Source organism: Camelus bactrianus, chromosome 7 (genome assembly GCF_048773025.1).
Source record: "Camelus bactrianus isolate YW-2024 breed Bactrian camel chromosome 7, ASM4877302v1, whole genome shotgun sequence".
Taxonomy (NCBI): domain Eukaryota; kingdom Metazoa; phylum Chordata; class Mammalia; order Artiodactyla; family Camelidae; genus Camelus; species Camelus bactrianus.
The window spans coordinates 84,613,211-84,629,281 of NC_133545.1; the positions used below are offsets into that span (position 1 = coordinate 84,613,211).

Genomic DNA, 16,071 nt, shown 5'->3' on the forward strand with positions numbered 1-16,071 from the left:
AATACTCATTTTAGGTCTGAGCATTTACCTGCTTCATCACGATACTAAAATGTGGTGACATTAAAATGATTTGGGCACTTTAAGAGTAAATTACTAAGACCTGCCTGTATCTGTCAACAACTTACAGCTTAATCTCTTAGAATTTCAGGTGACACGGCATCTTTACTCAAAGCAAAGCACCTCTCAGGTCTAATTTTTGTTTGCTGGATACAAGATATGCTTTTAGGCTGCTTTACAGTGTATATATTTACAGCCCACACATTTTTTTATATTCAACTAGTTTCAACGTTTAGCTTTCATCAGATACTACTTTGAATTTTCTTTGAGGAAGTCTGAAAATTAGTTCTCCTTCTGGGTACTTACTTTCATTTCTGCTCTGTCAGTTTCATACTGATACAGTCTGTCTTTTAAACATTTGTATTCACTGATTAATTCCTTGTTTCCTTCCTCCAGCATCAGAACTCGTTTGCTCATGGCTTCAAGTTTTCCCATGTGATCAGGAAACGGCTCTGGGATATTAAGTATTGTCTTTTTACTTCTGGCTTCATTTTGAGCAACTTCCAGTTGCTGTCGAAGCAACATGTTTTCACTTTGTAGTTCATATACTCTCTTTTCCAAGAACGCCTGCTTTCCAATGTATTTGTTGACTTCCCCTTGTTTGCTCTGAGACAAGGGTTCAGTTCCCTTGTTTGAACGCTGGGCTTGGCCTCGGTCTCTACGCACACATTGTAATACCAATGTCATTGGTCTAAGAGCATCTCTCCTGGGATGGAGCTCCATTTCTTGGCCACGGAACTGACTTCCAGCTTCAGGAAGTTGCTGAGGAAGCACCTCGCTGTTATCTTCTGGGTCAGACAGCTCAAAATCCTTTGTGTCCTGTAAGTGAAACCCCTCATCTCTTACTCTTTGAACTGTACGCAATAAACTGACATATCATAATTTCCTTTGAAGTGAAAGACTAGTCTCTAAGTTTACACAACAAAAAGTTTGCAATAACTGGGTATCCAACTGGAAAAACTTAAGGTGGATACAAATCTCAAACTTTAAACAAGCAGAAATCCCCAAAAGTTCAAAAATTTAATTAAAGATAGTGAATCCATGAAAATAAAAAAGAAACCACAAAACGATGTTTAAGAAGCTCAGAACTGGAAAGGCCTTTCTTTCTCTGAAATACAACAAACCCAAAAGGCTTAAAATAAAAAATGAATAAATCTGACTATACTTAAAAATTGTATCTGACATCTAGCCTTTACAGCTACCCCCAAAGTAAGTGCCTTAGTTCTGTATATATTGGGACAGGTTAAATTTCCTAAAAATTTTTTTCCTGAGAATATTCCACAAATATTCTCCCTTTCTAACATCTTTAGAGTGAGTTATAAGAATTACATCTACGGATAAGTGATAAATCTAAGCACTGTACCGAGCACGTCTACAAACATCAGTTAACTCAGTTAGCTGTGACAATTCCGGAATAAAGGGTTAAAAACACAAGCAAGCTGCAGGGTTTCCCCCAGGGCTTCTGACTCTCTGACTCTTACACCAAACCAAAGCTACTTCTCTAGGATAAATACATAAACACAAGAGAAACCTTCTATTTCCCTAATGGTGAATACACTAAAGGTAAAGAAGATCAAATTTACAGAGCTCTTCTTAGAAAATCAGGAGACTATTTGCTTCTGCAATAATTTTTTTTCTTCTTCATGGTGTTTATAACAGTAACGGATGTGAAATAGCAGGGAGATACAGTGGAGTGTTTTATTAAAAATAAAATACTGATCAATAAATTATCACTAAGCACAGATTATGGCATATCTATCACTATATTCAAAAGCTCCTTGTACTGAAATCGGATACCACATGGAGCAGAGCGTTACTTTTATCACACGTAGGAGAATGACACCCAAACTACGGTTTCTGAACTGGCTATACTTTTCCCTCCTTACCATCAGTGGAAATGATAAAGTAACCTCTCCAATCATTTATCTATCAAAGGAGTGAGATCGCTGCCAGAAACTAGAATGCCTGCCGTTAGTAGCAACAGTTTTGAAATAATGGAAAGTTCATCGATTCCTATGGACAATATTAACAGCCCCTCCTTGGATGAGGCCATTGTGAATGTTACTACGTCACTGTTGCCGGCAAATGGATTTGAATTCAAAATATTGCTTTATCCAATGGACCAGAAATGAAACCTCCAAAAAACATATTTACATATATAGGCTTTTAAAACCCTCTATACTTTCTGTACCTACAGTATTGGTTTTTAAACTATGTAAGTATACAAATTCATACACACACATGTTTGAAGATGACTAAAGAAAATACCTCAGCATTCATTTTCTTATTAGCCTTTTCTGCCTCCTTTTGTTGGGAAAGATGATGGGCCAGGATTTCATCTTGTATTACTCTGGCATTCTGCTCTCGAGAAAGTTGTCTCTGAGCATCATTTCGCTCTTCTAAAACCTGGAGACATATTTCATTAGGTTTTGGGTTTTATACTATGAAAAAAAGTCAAAAAAAAGCTTAGGAGGGGAATCTTTAAAAAAAAATTTTAAACCTGTTAAAAAGAAGTAGTCTTTTTAAGCACAGGGATCTCTAATGCACAGAAATAACTCAAATTCTAATATACGTGACAGCTAAATTCATCACAGAGCAAAAACACAAGGGATGAAGTATTGTGAAAGAAAAAGTTTTTTAACACTTTTTAAATTGAGTTATAGTCATTTTACAATGTTGTGTCAAATTCCAGTGTAGAGCACAATTTTTCAGTTTTACATGAACATATATAAATTCATTGTAACTTTTTTTGTTGTGAGCTACCACAAGATCTTCTATATATTTCCCTGTGCTATACAGTATAATCTTGTTTATCTATTCTGCATATGCCTGTCAGTATCTACAAATTTTGAAATCCCAGTGAGAGAAAATTTATAAGGCATTTAACCAGTTCCATCATAGTCTCAAGGCAATTTAGCCTGGATTTTAACTTCAAAAAGCCAAAATTAAGAATTAGACTTGTTACTTTGTTGAATGGACCAAAACCATCAATCCTTATGTTGATGATTAAGCTCAATTTAACTTCCATTCCTTCATTCAGAAAAGACACAGAGCATCTATTAGATGCTGAGAACACCAAGAAATTAGTAAATTAAGCTCTAAATGTCATAGTTCATATTTAGGATGAGATAACTTTTATTTGTTTTAAATGAAAATATAGATTAATTCAAAAGAATATTATAAGTAATATTGATGAAACAGTGTTAGAGATACAAAATTTTCACATTAAGACTAATTTACCTGATTTGGTTTATTCCTTATGCTCTTCAGTTTGCATTCTAGTGCTCGGGCAGTGATTTCAAGTTGTTGGTTCATGGAAACTTGCTCATTGTATTGTTTCTCTTTTCTTTTTAAGTCATCCTTAGATTTTTCATATAATATATAAGCATTTTTCTTCTTCTTTGTTTCTTGTTCTAATGTCAATCTGCAGTGAAATATGCTTACCTTAAAATTTACTTTGTTAGAAAATAAAAAGTTCATTTTATGATACGGTTCTTCACATGCTGATTTATTACCCTAATGGAGTTTCTATGGTCTCAATTTTTTTTTCATTTCTAAGTCTCACATTTTAAATTCCTCACTTCAATCTCTTCATAAAGATAGATCTATACACACACACACACACACACACACACAATTTGAAAAGTAGCAATGAAAAGACATAATGCTACTGAGTTTCAGTCAAGAGTAACTCTGTCAATAGTGTAGGAAAGAAATTTTGCAATTATTCAGTAGGGTTTGAATTGAAAATTACCTTTTTCCCCACATAGTCATAAATTACTCCTTCATTGGGACAGAGAATTGAGTTACTAGTTAAAAGAGAAGCTGCTATTTAGAAACAAGTTTGCAAGTTCATGAGAGAGAAAATTTCAACTTCCTGAAGTATTACAGGGACTCCTACATGGCCTCCAGCAGAAGGTGACATCCACAGGCGTCTTTCCCAGGGCACAAACCCGCTAATTAGCATAATCCAAGGCGAGGCTGGGGAGCCTACTCCCTGATGCCCTACACTTTGTTTCTTCTTTTGCAACACTTTGAACTTACCTTGTTGAATATTATTTATTTAGTAAATCATTTTTAAATCCCTTTTGGTACAAGGCAGGATCCGTAGTAATTAAAAAATAAAGAGTAATCCATGCTTTCAGCATAGACCTTTGAACTAATCTTATCTCTGTATGAGAGAGATGCTGAATAAACTAACCAGTAATCACTTTCCACTTTACTTTTTAGTCCATCCATTCATATGTTAAGAATCAAACTGCATAATTTTTTTTTAAAGTTTCTGCCTTGAGAAAAATGGTCATTTCATAATTCTGCAAGTGGGAATGTAAAGTACTATAAACTTTCTGGAGGACAACTGAGAAATAAGGATCAAAGACATTTTTTTAAAGAAATATAGAATGAGGAGATACATATATATATATATATTGCCTTGTTATTTCCAAGAGTCTCAAATTCCACAGTATTAATGAAGTTTTCTCCCCTGTAAAATCCCAAAAGGTAAGTTAACAATTATAAGACTTCTCCTACATACCTACAGCATTAAAGTAAATATAAAGAGTTCAAATATTTCTTTAAAACCAAGAAATTCAGTACCTCATGCGGCAGAGCTCTCGTTCCCACTCCACATTTTGAAGTTTTAACTGTGATTTTGCTTCTCTTGTTTTCAGCAGCTCTGTGTGTAGCCAGTTCACCTTATTTTCCATTTCTTTAATTTTCCCTCTAAGTAGTGCACAGTCAGATTCTTTATGTTCTGTTGATCTGAATGAATCAACTGGATCCTGAATTTTCAATAACCTATCAGAATCTGCATTAGGAAGAAAACAAAAATAGAAACAAAATACATGAATAATTTTTGTGTATAAAAGACTGCATTTTCACATTCATTCACCCATACATTGAACAAATGGACATTGAGCATCTGTAACGTGGAAGACATTCTTCTAAGCTCTGCAGATATTAAAATGACAAAGTAATATTATGAACACTATGCAAATAAATTTGACAATTCAGATGAAGTGGGTAAAATTCCTTGAAAGAGAGAAATTACAAAAGCTCAATTAAGAAACAACAAATAAGCTAAAAAGCCCTATATCTTAAAAACCAAAACAAAAGTCCTATTTAAAGACCTTACGACAAAGAAAATTCCAGTCCCAATGGTTACACTGGTGAATTCTACCAAATACTTTAGGAAAATTTAATACCAATTCTACACAAATCCTCAAAAAATGAAGAATAAATATGTCCTCATTCTATAAAACTGACATTACCCTGAATCCAAAACCAGACAAAGATATTACAAGAAAGAAAACTAATGTCATGAAAATGGGGGTAAAAATTCTAAACAAAACATTTGCAAATTAAATCCAACAATACAGGATAATTCATCGTGACCAAGTGGGGTGTATCCCAAGAATGCAGGGCTGTTTTAACATGTAAAAATCAATGTTATTCATCATATTAACAAACTAAAAATGAAACCATATGATCATGTCAGTGGATAAAAAGAGGCACTTGCCAAACCTCAACATCTATTCCTGATAAAAACTTCCAGCAAACTAGGAACCAAGGGAACGTCTTCACTATGACAAAGATCTGTGCTAAGCCTACAGCTGGCACCATACGCAATGGTGAAAAACGGAACGCTTTTCCCAGAAGGTGAGGAACCGGACAGGAATGGCTTCTCTTACTCCTTCTATTCAGCACTATACTGGAGCCAGTGCAATCAGGCAAAATAAAGAAGCAAAAGACATCTAGATGGGAAATGAAGAGGTAAAACTGTCTGCTAATCAGCGGAGAATATGATTACATGGTACGAGTCAGCTAACTCCAACCTGTGGGCTGTTGCTTGCTTTGGTAAATAAAGTTTTACTGAAATACAGCCACATCCATTAACTTGTGTATTGTCTATGGCTACTCTTGTTGCAACGGTGACAGAGCTGACTAGCTGTAACAGAGAATGTATTTACTGGCTGCAAGTCTTAAATGTGAACTATCTTTAGTAAGACAGTAGTTTAAAGAAGAAAAATCTTGACCACCTTTGGTTACATAGAAAATCTGAGAGAATCCATAAAAAGGCTACTAGAATTAACAAATGTGTTCAGTCAGGTTGGAGGGCACAGAGTCAGTATACAGAAATCAACTGTATTTCTATCATCAGAAACTAAAACTTAAAATACATTATTTTAAAACAAACAAATAAATAAAAATATACTACTTATAACCACACTGAAGAATAAGAAATACAGGTAAACTCATAAAAGACGGAAAGACCCAGACACTAAAAACTCTAAAATATTAGTGAGAAAATCAAGGAAGACCTATGTAAATGGAGAAATAAACTTTGTTCGGGGTTAAAAATTTCATATTGTTAAGAAGTCAATTCTCCCCAAATTAATCTACAGATTCAACATAATCTACATCTCATTTCCAGGACACTAGCAGACTTTTTTTGTTTTTACACTGACAAGCCGATTCTAAAATTCATGTGGAAAGAAGGGTAATAAAAGGAAACAAGATGAAGCCAGAGGACTGTGGCCTTTAACCATGGAGCTGTGAGAAGCAGTAGCTGGATTTTAAATAAGGGGGTAACAAAGATCTGAATTTTAAAAACTATCTAGTAATCATGGTTGCGGTGTAGACCAAGGTTCCAGGAGGCGGAATGGTGGAGAAGAAAGTCCTGAGGTGATTTCAGCGTTCTAGGAGGGAAGTAGTGATACCCTGACCTTGGGTGAAGGCGTAGGAGCAGCAGAGTCAACAGAAAGCACAGGGAGTGGGAACGGTCACAGCCCCTGGCTGGCAGCGCACAACACGTCTGCTTCTGCTTTGACACAAAGCAGGTTTCTGAGACGCAGCGGACTGTAACGGAGCCGTGCTCCCTGGGCAGTACTAGGTGTGCACACGTTACCACGAGATACTTAAAAAGGCTGTGTAGTCATACGGGGGTCCTACCTTTACTCTCCGGACCAAGTTGTTCGATTAGCCTCAGGGTATTCTTATAATTAGGGAAAAGCGACTCGCAATCCTTGGAAGCTGTTTCTGGTGACAGAGTTAAGTCATCGAGGCCATCCACAGAATTCATCTGCTCTTTGACCTACAAATAAATAATGCTATTTCACAGTGTCTCCAACATAGTTATAAAATATGCTCAGTGTACAGAGGTGATAGATATCCATCTTTTTATGAGAGCAAACACACAGACACTTCTCGAAAAAACTGATTTTTGTCAAAAGGCTAACTTAATCTATAGCGTTTCTAAATTATTTTTAAGTAAATGTCTCTACAACAAAGGAGGATTTTCTGTTTTTCCACTCTTTTATAAATTATTTTACTACAGGAAAATACTTTTATAATTAATATTTTACTATACCTGGTCCTTTTTAGTAGACGTTTTCTTTGAAGACCTGAAAAAAGAAAAAAGCAAAATTCATTTAAGCCAAATACTAAATATTGGAAATACAAGAAATATGTACACCTATTATTTTTTATATAAAAATCTTTGCATTGATAATTAATTTTCAATAAAAGGGATTAAATGAAACAGTAACATTAAAGGACAAAGAAAGTTTATCAATTATATTATTGACAAAGTATTAAATTTAGATCAAGAGGACAAGCAAGGGAAAAGGAAGAACATAACATTACCTGTATTATTTGATAGGAAAAAATGTACCAGGATTTTATTGTTGTTGTCTTTTTCAATAAAAACTGGCTTTTATGACAATAAAACCCATTTGGAAAGTATTACTTAAGTCCTTATATGAAAGAAACCCTTTTCTAATAATCATGGTATTAGCTTTTTTGAGGACTTAGTGTGCAACTGCTGTGCATTATTATCAGCACTTTACATGTCTTAAAGACATTTTTATCCTCACAACAATCCTGGGAGGTAGGTAATACATTAGGTACTTTACCCAGGAAGAAAATGAGGCACAGAAAGGCTAAGTCATTTGTCGAAGCCCCTATGTCTGCCCAGAATTCCAACCCAGGCAATCTGGCTTCAATACTTGCACTTCACAGTATGCGAAGAAAGTAATATTTAAGTATTTTTAACTAATGGAGTAAATGAATCTCATTATTCTGTATCTAGGTATAATTATAAATAATAATTTCTGGGGCATATGTCCAGAGGGAACCCTACTTCAAAATGACACCTGCACCCCAATGTTCATAGCAGCACTATTTACAATAGCCAAGACATGGAGACAGCCTAAATGTTCATCAACAGAGGACTGGTTAAAGAAGACGTGGTATATTTATGCAATGGAATACTTTTCAGCCATAAAAACCGACAACATAACGCCGTTTGTAGCAACATGGGTGCTCTTGGAGAATGTCATTCTAAGTGAAGTAAGCCAGAAAGAGAAAGAAAAAAAAACATATGAGATCACTCATATGTGGAATCTAAAAACAAAAACAAAACAAAACAAATACAAAACAGAAACAGACTTACAGACATAGAATACAAACTTGTGGTTGCCAAGGGGGCAGAGGGTGGGAAGGGACAAACTGGGATTTCAAAATGTAGAATAGATAAACAAGATTATACTGTATAGCACAGGGAAATATATATAAGATCTTATGGTAGCTCACAGCAAAAAAAATGTGACCATGAATATATGTATGTTCATGTATAACTGAAAAATTGTGCTCTACACTGGAATTTGACACAACATTGCAAAACGACTATGACTCAATAAAAAAATGTTAAAATAATAATTTCTGAATCTTAACACCTATTTTTTAAAAATAAAAAGACTTTAGAACTAGGCAATACTGGAAATCTACTTTTAATAAAGATTTGCTTTTGCTAAAGACATTAATCAGCAGGCATTCATTATCCATTCAGCTGTTTGTTCATGCATTTGACATGTCCTTATGGAGCATGATGGCTTTTTTAATTTAGAACTTAGTAATCCAAAAGTAATCATCTGTGATAGATTGTTAACAGTTTATTATTCTATTGTATATAAACAAAACCTTCCCGTTCTTCCTAGAATCTAAACAAATATTAAGTTAATAGAATCTGGTATTTTACAATAGCATACAAAACCACAGCCACTCATGATGATACTGTCAAGGACACTATAAAATCTAGAATCATCAAGGAATGATTAAACCCTATTCAGTATGGCTTAAGTGTTTGTATAGTTATTATGAGTATACAGTTTTTAAAAATCTATGGACAATGGTGTAACTTTAAAGTCATTATCTGAATATTCAATTGTGTAAGATTACACTTCAGAACTAATGAATAAGACCTTACAACAAAACTATACATGAATAGAAGCTTACTACAGTATTTTAAAGATAACACAGTACAATCAATACACTTTCTAATACCAGAAATGCAAACAAGATGAAATTGAAAAACATGTCTTCTATGGAATCACATCCAACAGCATACAGACATGGTCTACAAACTACCATGTCATCATTAAAAAAAGAAAGGGAACCCCCACGAGCCCCATGTTCCCCTTCAGTTATCGCCTAGTCCTCTCCTGCCTTCCCAGGAAATGTCCTCTGAGGGGCTGTTCACACTGACTCACTGCAGCCCGGCTTCCATGGGGACGTATTATTGAAACTACTTTCAGTCAAAGGCACTTGTCCTCATCTTAGCCTTTCGGCAGAGTTCCTCCAACACAGTGGAGAATCCTCTTGCCTTGGCCTTTGCACTATATGCTGCTGTTCTATTTCCAGAGAAGGTAATCACTGCTAATACGTCTTCGCCTAGAAATAAAGAATTTGTAGATTTTACCTGCCACAATCTTGATCTCCTTCACTTAAACTGCTGTTGTCATTCACGTGTAGGAGACCACCAGCCAGCGAGGCAGTCTTCGCAAGTACACGTGAAGTCACAGATGCTTTTAATGTCCGTTTTCCACTTTTATTCTTTACTTCCGTCATACACAAGCCAGGACAGCTACTGTAAAACAATCCATAAAAAAGCCAATTTTTAAAAAATAATTCTACTGATAAATTAAAAAACAACAATTTTTGTAAAGTTCCAACTCTTACCTATCTTCAATCATTTATTAATTCACAAAATGGTTATCAAGTGCCAACCATATGCAAGGAAACACAAATTCTTGCTTCAAAGACAGATACACAATTATGATACAATGTGATACGCAAGAGCTGACATGTAGCAGCTAAAGTGAGCATAAGGAAGGCTTTTAAGAAGAAGAGGGAAAATAAACAGGAGGTCATGAGCAGGAGACAGGAGGAAATTATTCTACTTAAGAGATTAGAACGTGAGCACAAAGATTAGGCACATGGCATTTAGGTGTGTCCTGGGAACCTGGAAGGAAGAGTACAAAATACATGGAAGCAAGTAGAGAGATGAGTCTGGGAAGAAATTGTGAACAGTATCTAGGAAAATAATACTTACCTACTGTTGAATACTGATTTAGGCTTACCTATCAGAATTTCCTTTCTGCAGAGCAGGAAACTGCTGGTCATCAGTTTTTCCCCTCTTCCTCTGCTGAGTTAATCCTTTGTAATAACTGCCATCACACATGGTTTCTGATCCTTTCAGTTCACTACTTTTGTTCCTGTTCTCTTCTACTTCAACCTTCAGTGAAAGTTTGATACAAAGGGTAATTATTACTTCATTCATTATAAAGACTTTTTTTCATTCATTTTATCACTTGACTCAGTTTGCTCTGATTTCAATGATTAAAATATTTTTGTGCTTATTTTAATTTTACCATTTCAAGTCATTGAAATGTTTGTAAATTCTGCTTCTTTCTCTTTGAGGAAAAGAAACAGAATTTCTAAAATTTCAAAAAGGACTTTCTGAGTGTTGTGCTCTTACATCCACTCTTCCCCATGTGAATGGCAGAGACAAAGAAATAAAAAGACAAAGGCATAAAATTTGTCCTCTCCTGTCTTTACCACCTAGATTTTGTATTAAACAGCCAGATTTAGATGTCACACCTTGGTGCTTCAGTAACAGAAAGGAAACATTCTTCTTTCTGTGCTAAAGCTATCCTTTCCCCACTACTTTTTATAATTCTTATTTCATTTGGATCCTGGGGTATCAAAAAAGTGGTGTTTAATAAAATATATAAACCCAAGTTTACTGAAAGGAGCAGAGTGAAACTGATGAATTGCCGGTTAAGTGTGGAATTCTGCAAAAGGAATAATGCTTCCCAATTTCACATTCAATAACCATGACCATTTTATAGCTCGATGGCATAGGAGTAATGAATGATCTACTTTAGCCCCACTGTTTACTGAAAACGGGAACACAACCAAGAAAGGTTAAGTGATTTGTCCAAACTCCCTAAAGCAGTATTCCCCAGCATTTTACAGTGTCAAAAGAGATGATACAATTCTGTAACACTGAATCTAATAAGCTACCAAATAAATTCATCAAATTGATCAGATAAGTTAAAAGTGTGACTTTGGCAAAGTTAGGGGCAGGGCTCATCTCCTTTTTCTATTAAAGGAGAACACCTTCAGATTTCTGTCTTTAACACTCTTTGCACCTCACACAAAAGAACACACACATTTTAAAAATCTATTACTAGAAGTAAAAAAAAATCATTCAGTGCATCTCAAAACTCAAGTTTTCTCCTTTGGAGATAAATACTGAATTTTTTTGGCTGAGGGTTCATACTACCTATATGATAAAATCATACATGTCAAAACTTACTACATTTTATTACATAATACAATGTAAGTGTCTGACTCAACAGAAACACCCGAAAGTGGTGATTCAAGAATATGTGGGAGCACATGTATTTGTTCTTAAGAAGATCTCAAAGTGGCCATGATGGAATTCTGAGTGTTCAGTGATCAGTAAGACAGATAAGCCCGCACTCACTAAAGCACAATACACAGATCACTTTAGTGGGAGTGTGTGCTTGTATCCCTTCTCTCAGTCACTGCTTCCTTCCCATCCTATGGAAGTGCAACTTACATTTAAGCCAATAGATTAAAACAAAAAAACAAAACCCTTGAGCTTATTATATTTCCTAAGCCATTTCACTCGTGTTTATTCTGGCTCAGGTCACGTGGCACACAGCTGAATTACTTTCCCACTTCATACGAAAGACTGGCACAGACTTAGGTTGATTAAAGAACAAAACCCAGGAAAATACTTCCCTGAGTTCCTGTTATTTAGATGGCAGAAATAGTCTGTTTCTACACGATTACATATTTAGATGACCCCGTTTTATACATAGGCTATTTTCATAAGTGGAAAATCAGATCAAATATGGATCAGAATGGAAGAGATTATTGATAAAGAGAAAAAAACAGAGTAGCAGCAGAGGAACCTCTACCTCTTTCTGAAGCTGAATTTTCTTTTTCCAAAGCCAGGAATTCTACTTGTAACATGTCTACCTCATTCTGAAACCTTTGCATATCTTGGTGTAAATCTTTTAGATATACTTTGGATGTTCTGTTACCATTTGATGGAGAAGAACTCACATTTCCTAATTCAGGGTCCATGATTTTAGTTATTAGCACCGCAGTTATCTGCAAGCAATGGCTTCTGGAGCTGGTCTTGTATTGGTTTGGTTTTCTTGTAAGTATTTGAAACAGCAGACATAGCGTGACTTTTTATTTGAATCGTGTGTTTCATCTCACTGGAGCGGGCAAGCCACAAACCAAAAAGGCTTTCAGGATCACTTACCTGAGGTGCACGGCCAATGTCTGATTTCCAGTGAGTATTTTGGTTCCTTTTTTGTTTTCTTTTTGTATCAAATTCTTGGTCTTCTTTCACTTTAAATGGAACTCGGTTCCTTACTTCATTTTCTCTATCATTATAAAAACTCTCATTTTTGTTAAAAACGTGTTCATTGTCCGGCTTATCACTTTCATCTAACTTCTTTTCATTTAAATAAAGTTTTGAAGATGGCTGGCAACCATACTCTGTTGACTCAGACTTGGAATAAGATGGAAAAACTTTTTCAAGACTGGGCTCTTTGTGTTCAGAGATTGCCTGGGATCCTACAGAGACAGAGGCTCCAGGTGCATCTTTTTCCTCACTGTCGAATATATTATCTGTCACATTGGAAGGTAGTTCCTTTAAATCACCATGTAGTTCAGAGTTGTCACGTAGTGACCCTCCCTTACGATGAAAAATAATTTTGCATTTTTCAAGGATTTTACTGATTTTCTGATTTGCCTTCTTTGTGATAAATTCGGAAGTATTTTTCCAGTCCAATTTGCCTTGTTTGACCCACATGTCCTCATGCTTCTCCACACAAGAATGTTTTGAAGATACACGTACGTCCTTTCTGTCACGTTCCATATTCATTTCTGGTTCTCTAGGCATTTTTTGCAGATGCACAAGTGAAAGATTACTCTGCTTGATTTGATCTTCAGATTTCTTTTCTTTCACAGTACATGCTTGTAAAACACATTTATCCTTAAGTAGTCAAGTATGGATAAAGAAAAATTAGAAAATAATTAAAATTTAACAAACCAATCTATGTTTGGCTACTCACAAACTAAGAAGTAAAACATAACTTGCCTTAGCCTTGAAATAGGAGAAAAACAGGAACTCAGAAACCTAACTTTGTCACTGTTTGTTTGAACTAAACAATTCACACATGTTAAATCTACCAAGAATTAGAGATTAGATTTTTAACAATACAAAGATTTCCTCACTAAAAAATATTTCACCTCTCATACCTTAAATAGTGAGCCCCTCCAGTGCATGTAAAGATTTTTTTTAAAGGAGTAATAACTGGAGAATAAGCAAACTGTGAATTATTAGGTGCCAAAATCAATTAACATCAATCAGAAAGAGGAACAAATTCCTGAATTTTAATGCAAACGATATACTATGATAGTGATTTATCTCAACATGTATTCTCTGCATCCACCGAGTTATATTATACTCTAACATTCACTAGTGAGAGTGAAGAAAAGAATTTTTAATAATACTTACTGATTTCCTACCCTGAAATGAAATAAGTTAGAAAGTTTTTGTTTGTTCCCTAACAGCAAAGGTCCAATCCTGGAAGGTTTGATTCTCTTACTAGGCAGTTGGGTTGACTCTATGACCCCTATTCTCTCCCTGATTGTAGATTCTGAAATCGATTACATAGAGATCACAAGACAGAAGAAATCATTCATCTTGGCATTAATGACTTGCAATTTGAAACTGCAAATTTTGGACCACTGGGAATGACTGTTCCTTACATGAAACTAACTTGGTGGCCATCACTGCTATATTATTTACAATTTCAACTGCTTAATCACATGATTTAATATTTGATATCACCCTCTTTATCATGTGAGGAAGTTATAAAAATGGAAGAAGTAAACAATATTCAGGAAGGTTTTTTGCCTCAATTCCAAGGATAAAGTTTAACTATAAATTATTATAGATCCTAAGAATACTTTAAGTTTTGTAATTAGATAAAATGCTATTAAAAACTAAATATTAAATAATTATTTATTGACTTTAAAAGTCTACTTTGAAAGGCAATTTCTCTTGAACTGTGTTATTAAAGCACAGAAAACAGTATTAAAGAAATTTAAATTTACATTTTCACATACCTGTGAGAGGTTATTTTCACTCCCATCAAGTCTTTCTTGCTCTTCCTCAGATGCCCTTTGTAAGTCTGGGTCTGCTGAAAAAATGAATACGCTTAGTTAAAATTCCCTACTTAGAACAGCTAGATAAAAGGCATCATCTTTATAAAAACATAAAACACATTTCATCAATTGACAGTTTACTATTAAGCTTAATCTTTAGCTGGATATTTACTTCTTTAAGAAATACTTCTAATTATCTATAAAACTTCAACAAACTATTTGGGAAATACTAGATGTTACCAGATTAAAGGCATACAAACATCTCAAAGTTTCACTCACAAATTGATTCACCAGACATGAACAAAACAAAGAGAAATAAAACCAAATTTAAAAATACAGTAGAAATATACAAAGTCACAATAGACTCTATTCTCCTAACAGTACCTTTTTAACAACATACCAAGCTTCAAGAGCAATGTTATTCATGGTTTCCAAAATTACTGTTACTTTTTATGCTTTTATCTTTCCTTAATCTGAAATGTTTCCCTCTATTGTTCTGACAAGTTCCTTTTCCTCTTTGAAGACTCAGCCTGCTCTGTGAAGTCCTCCTTGATTGCAGCTGTCTTTCTGCAGAGACACAGGGATCTCTTTCCTTGGAGCTACCTTGGTACTTCACAGACTTTTCTAGTGTGTCTTCACCAGCTGAACTGTAAACTATTTCTTTACATGTCTATCCTCTTTGCTCCTCTGCTGCCGAGGACAAACTCTTAAAAGTATCTTTGTATAAACAGTATTTGTTAGAAAAATTTTGAGTTTATAGCTTGTAGTCACTACTGTAGGAGATAACTGAGAATCTTTTGTAAATACGACATTAATTCTACAGGTAAGGAAAGAAAAGAAAAAACTATAGGAGCAGAAAAAATATTGTATGACTTACTACTACAGCTCTGATTATATCACTCATTAAGGCACTAAATTAATTGGTATATAAAGTAGAACACATATTAGATGTGGTTAATCAACAGACTGGCTATCCTAGAAGAATTAGAATTGATATTCCATATATTATTTTTAAGTGATAAAGCACTCCTTAAGAACCAATATCCTTTTCGCCCTGTCAATCCATTAAAAATAATAAAACAAGCTGATATACTACGTGGACACAGTTAAGAAGGAGGTCCTGTGTAGCAAATTCCCAATGACTGCCACTACCGCTGGGAAAGCCACTTTTAAAATACAGAAAGGCAGAGAATATACTAGAAATATTTTGATATTTAGTTGCAGAGGTGCTTTTTCAGTTACACTGAATATAGCTATAAGAAACATTTATAAATTCAGAGCTAGATAAAAATAAAGCTAAGAAACCATATTTTCAGAAGGGTATCTTTGGATGTCCACCTAGGTTTCCCAACTAGTCACAAAGCTCTGGACATCATCCTCCTACCCGCTCTCAGGAGCGTGCTAAATACTAGTCTGAACGAACTTACTTTCTCCTAATTCTCTTTGCTATTTAAT

The 16,071-nt window shown here is 34.8% G+C and overlaps 1 protein-coding gene across 8 annotated transcripts in view; it reads right to left on the minus strand.

The window, feature by feature from the left end:
• LOC141573286 (coiled-coil domain-containing protein 144A-like) overlaps positions 1 to 16,071 on the minus strand; it is a 50,329-nt gene that overhangs the window by 17,034 nt on the left and 17,224 nt on the right. For 7 of the 8 annotated variants that reach the window (XM_074367767.1, XM_074367768.1, XM_074367766.1 and 4 more), the window contains 10 exons: positions 14,578 to 14,651; positions 12,701 to 13,438; positions 10,476 to 10,630; positions 9,815 to 9,982; positions 7,427 to 7,460; positions 7,009 to 7,150; positions 4,654 to 4,864; positions 3,298 to 3,481; positions 2,326 to 2,463; positions 364 to 876 (listed from right to left, as the gene is read on the minus strand). In XM_074367767.1, coding sequence (XP_074223868.1) covers positions 364 to 876; positions 2,326 to 2,463; positions 3,298 to 3,481; positions 4,654 to 4,864; positions 7,009 to 7,150; positions 7,427 to 7,460; positions 9,815 to 9,982; positions 10,476 to 10,630; positions 12,701 to 13,438; positions 14,578 to 14,651 — 2,357 coding nt within the window. The remainder of the gene's footprint in view (positions 1 to 363; positions 877 to 2,325; positions 2,464 to 3,297; positions 3,482 to 4,653; positions 4,865 to 7,008; positions 7,151 to 7,426; positions 7,461 to 9,814; positions 9,983 to 10,475; positions 10,631 to 12,700; positions 13,439 to 14,577; positions 14,652 to 16,071) is intronic. The other variant, XM_074367769.1, reaches the window with a different exon arrangement.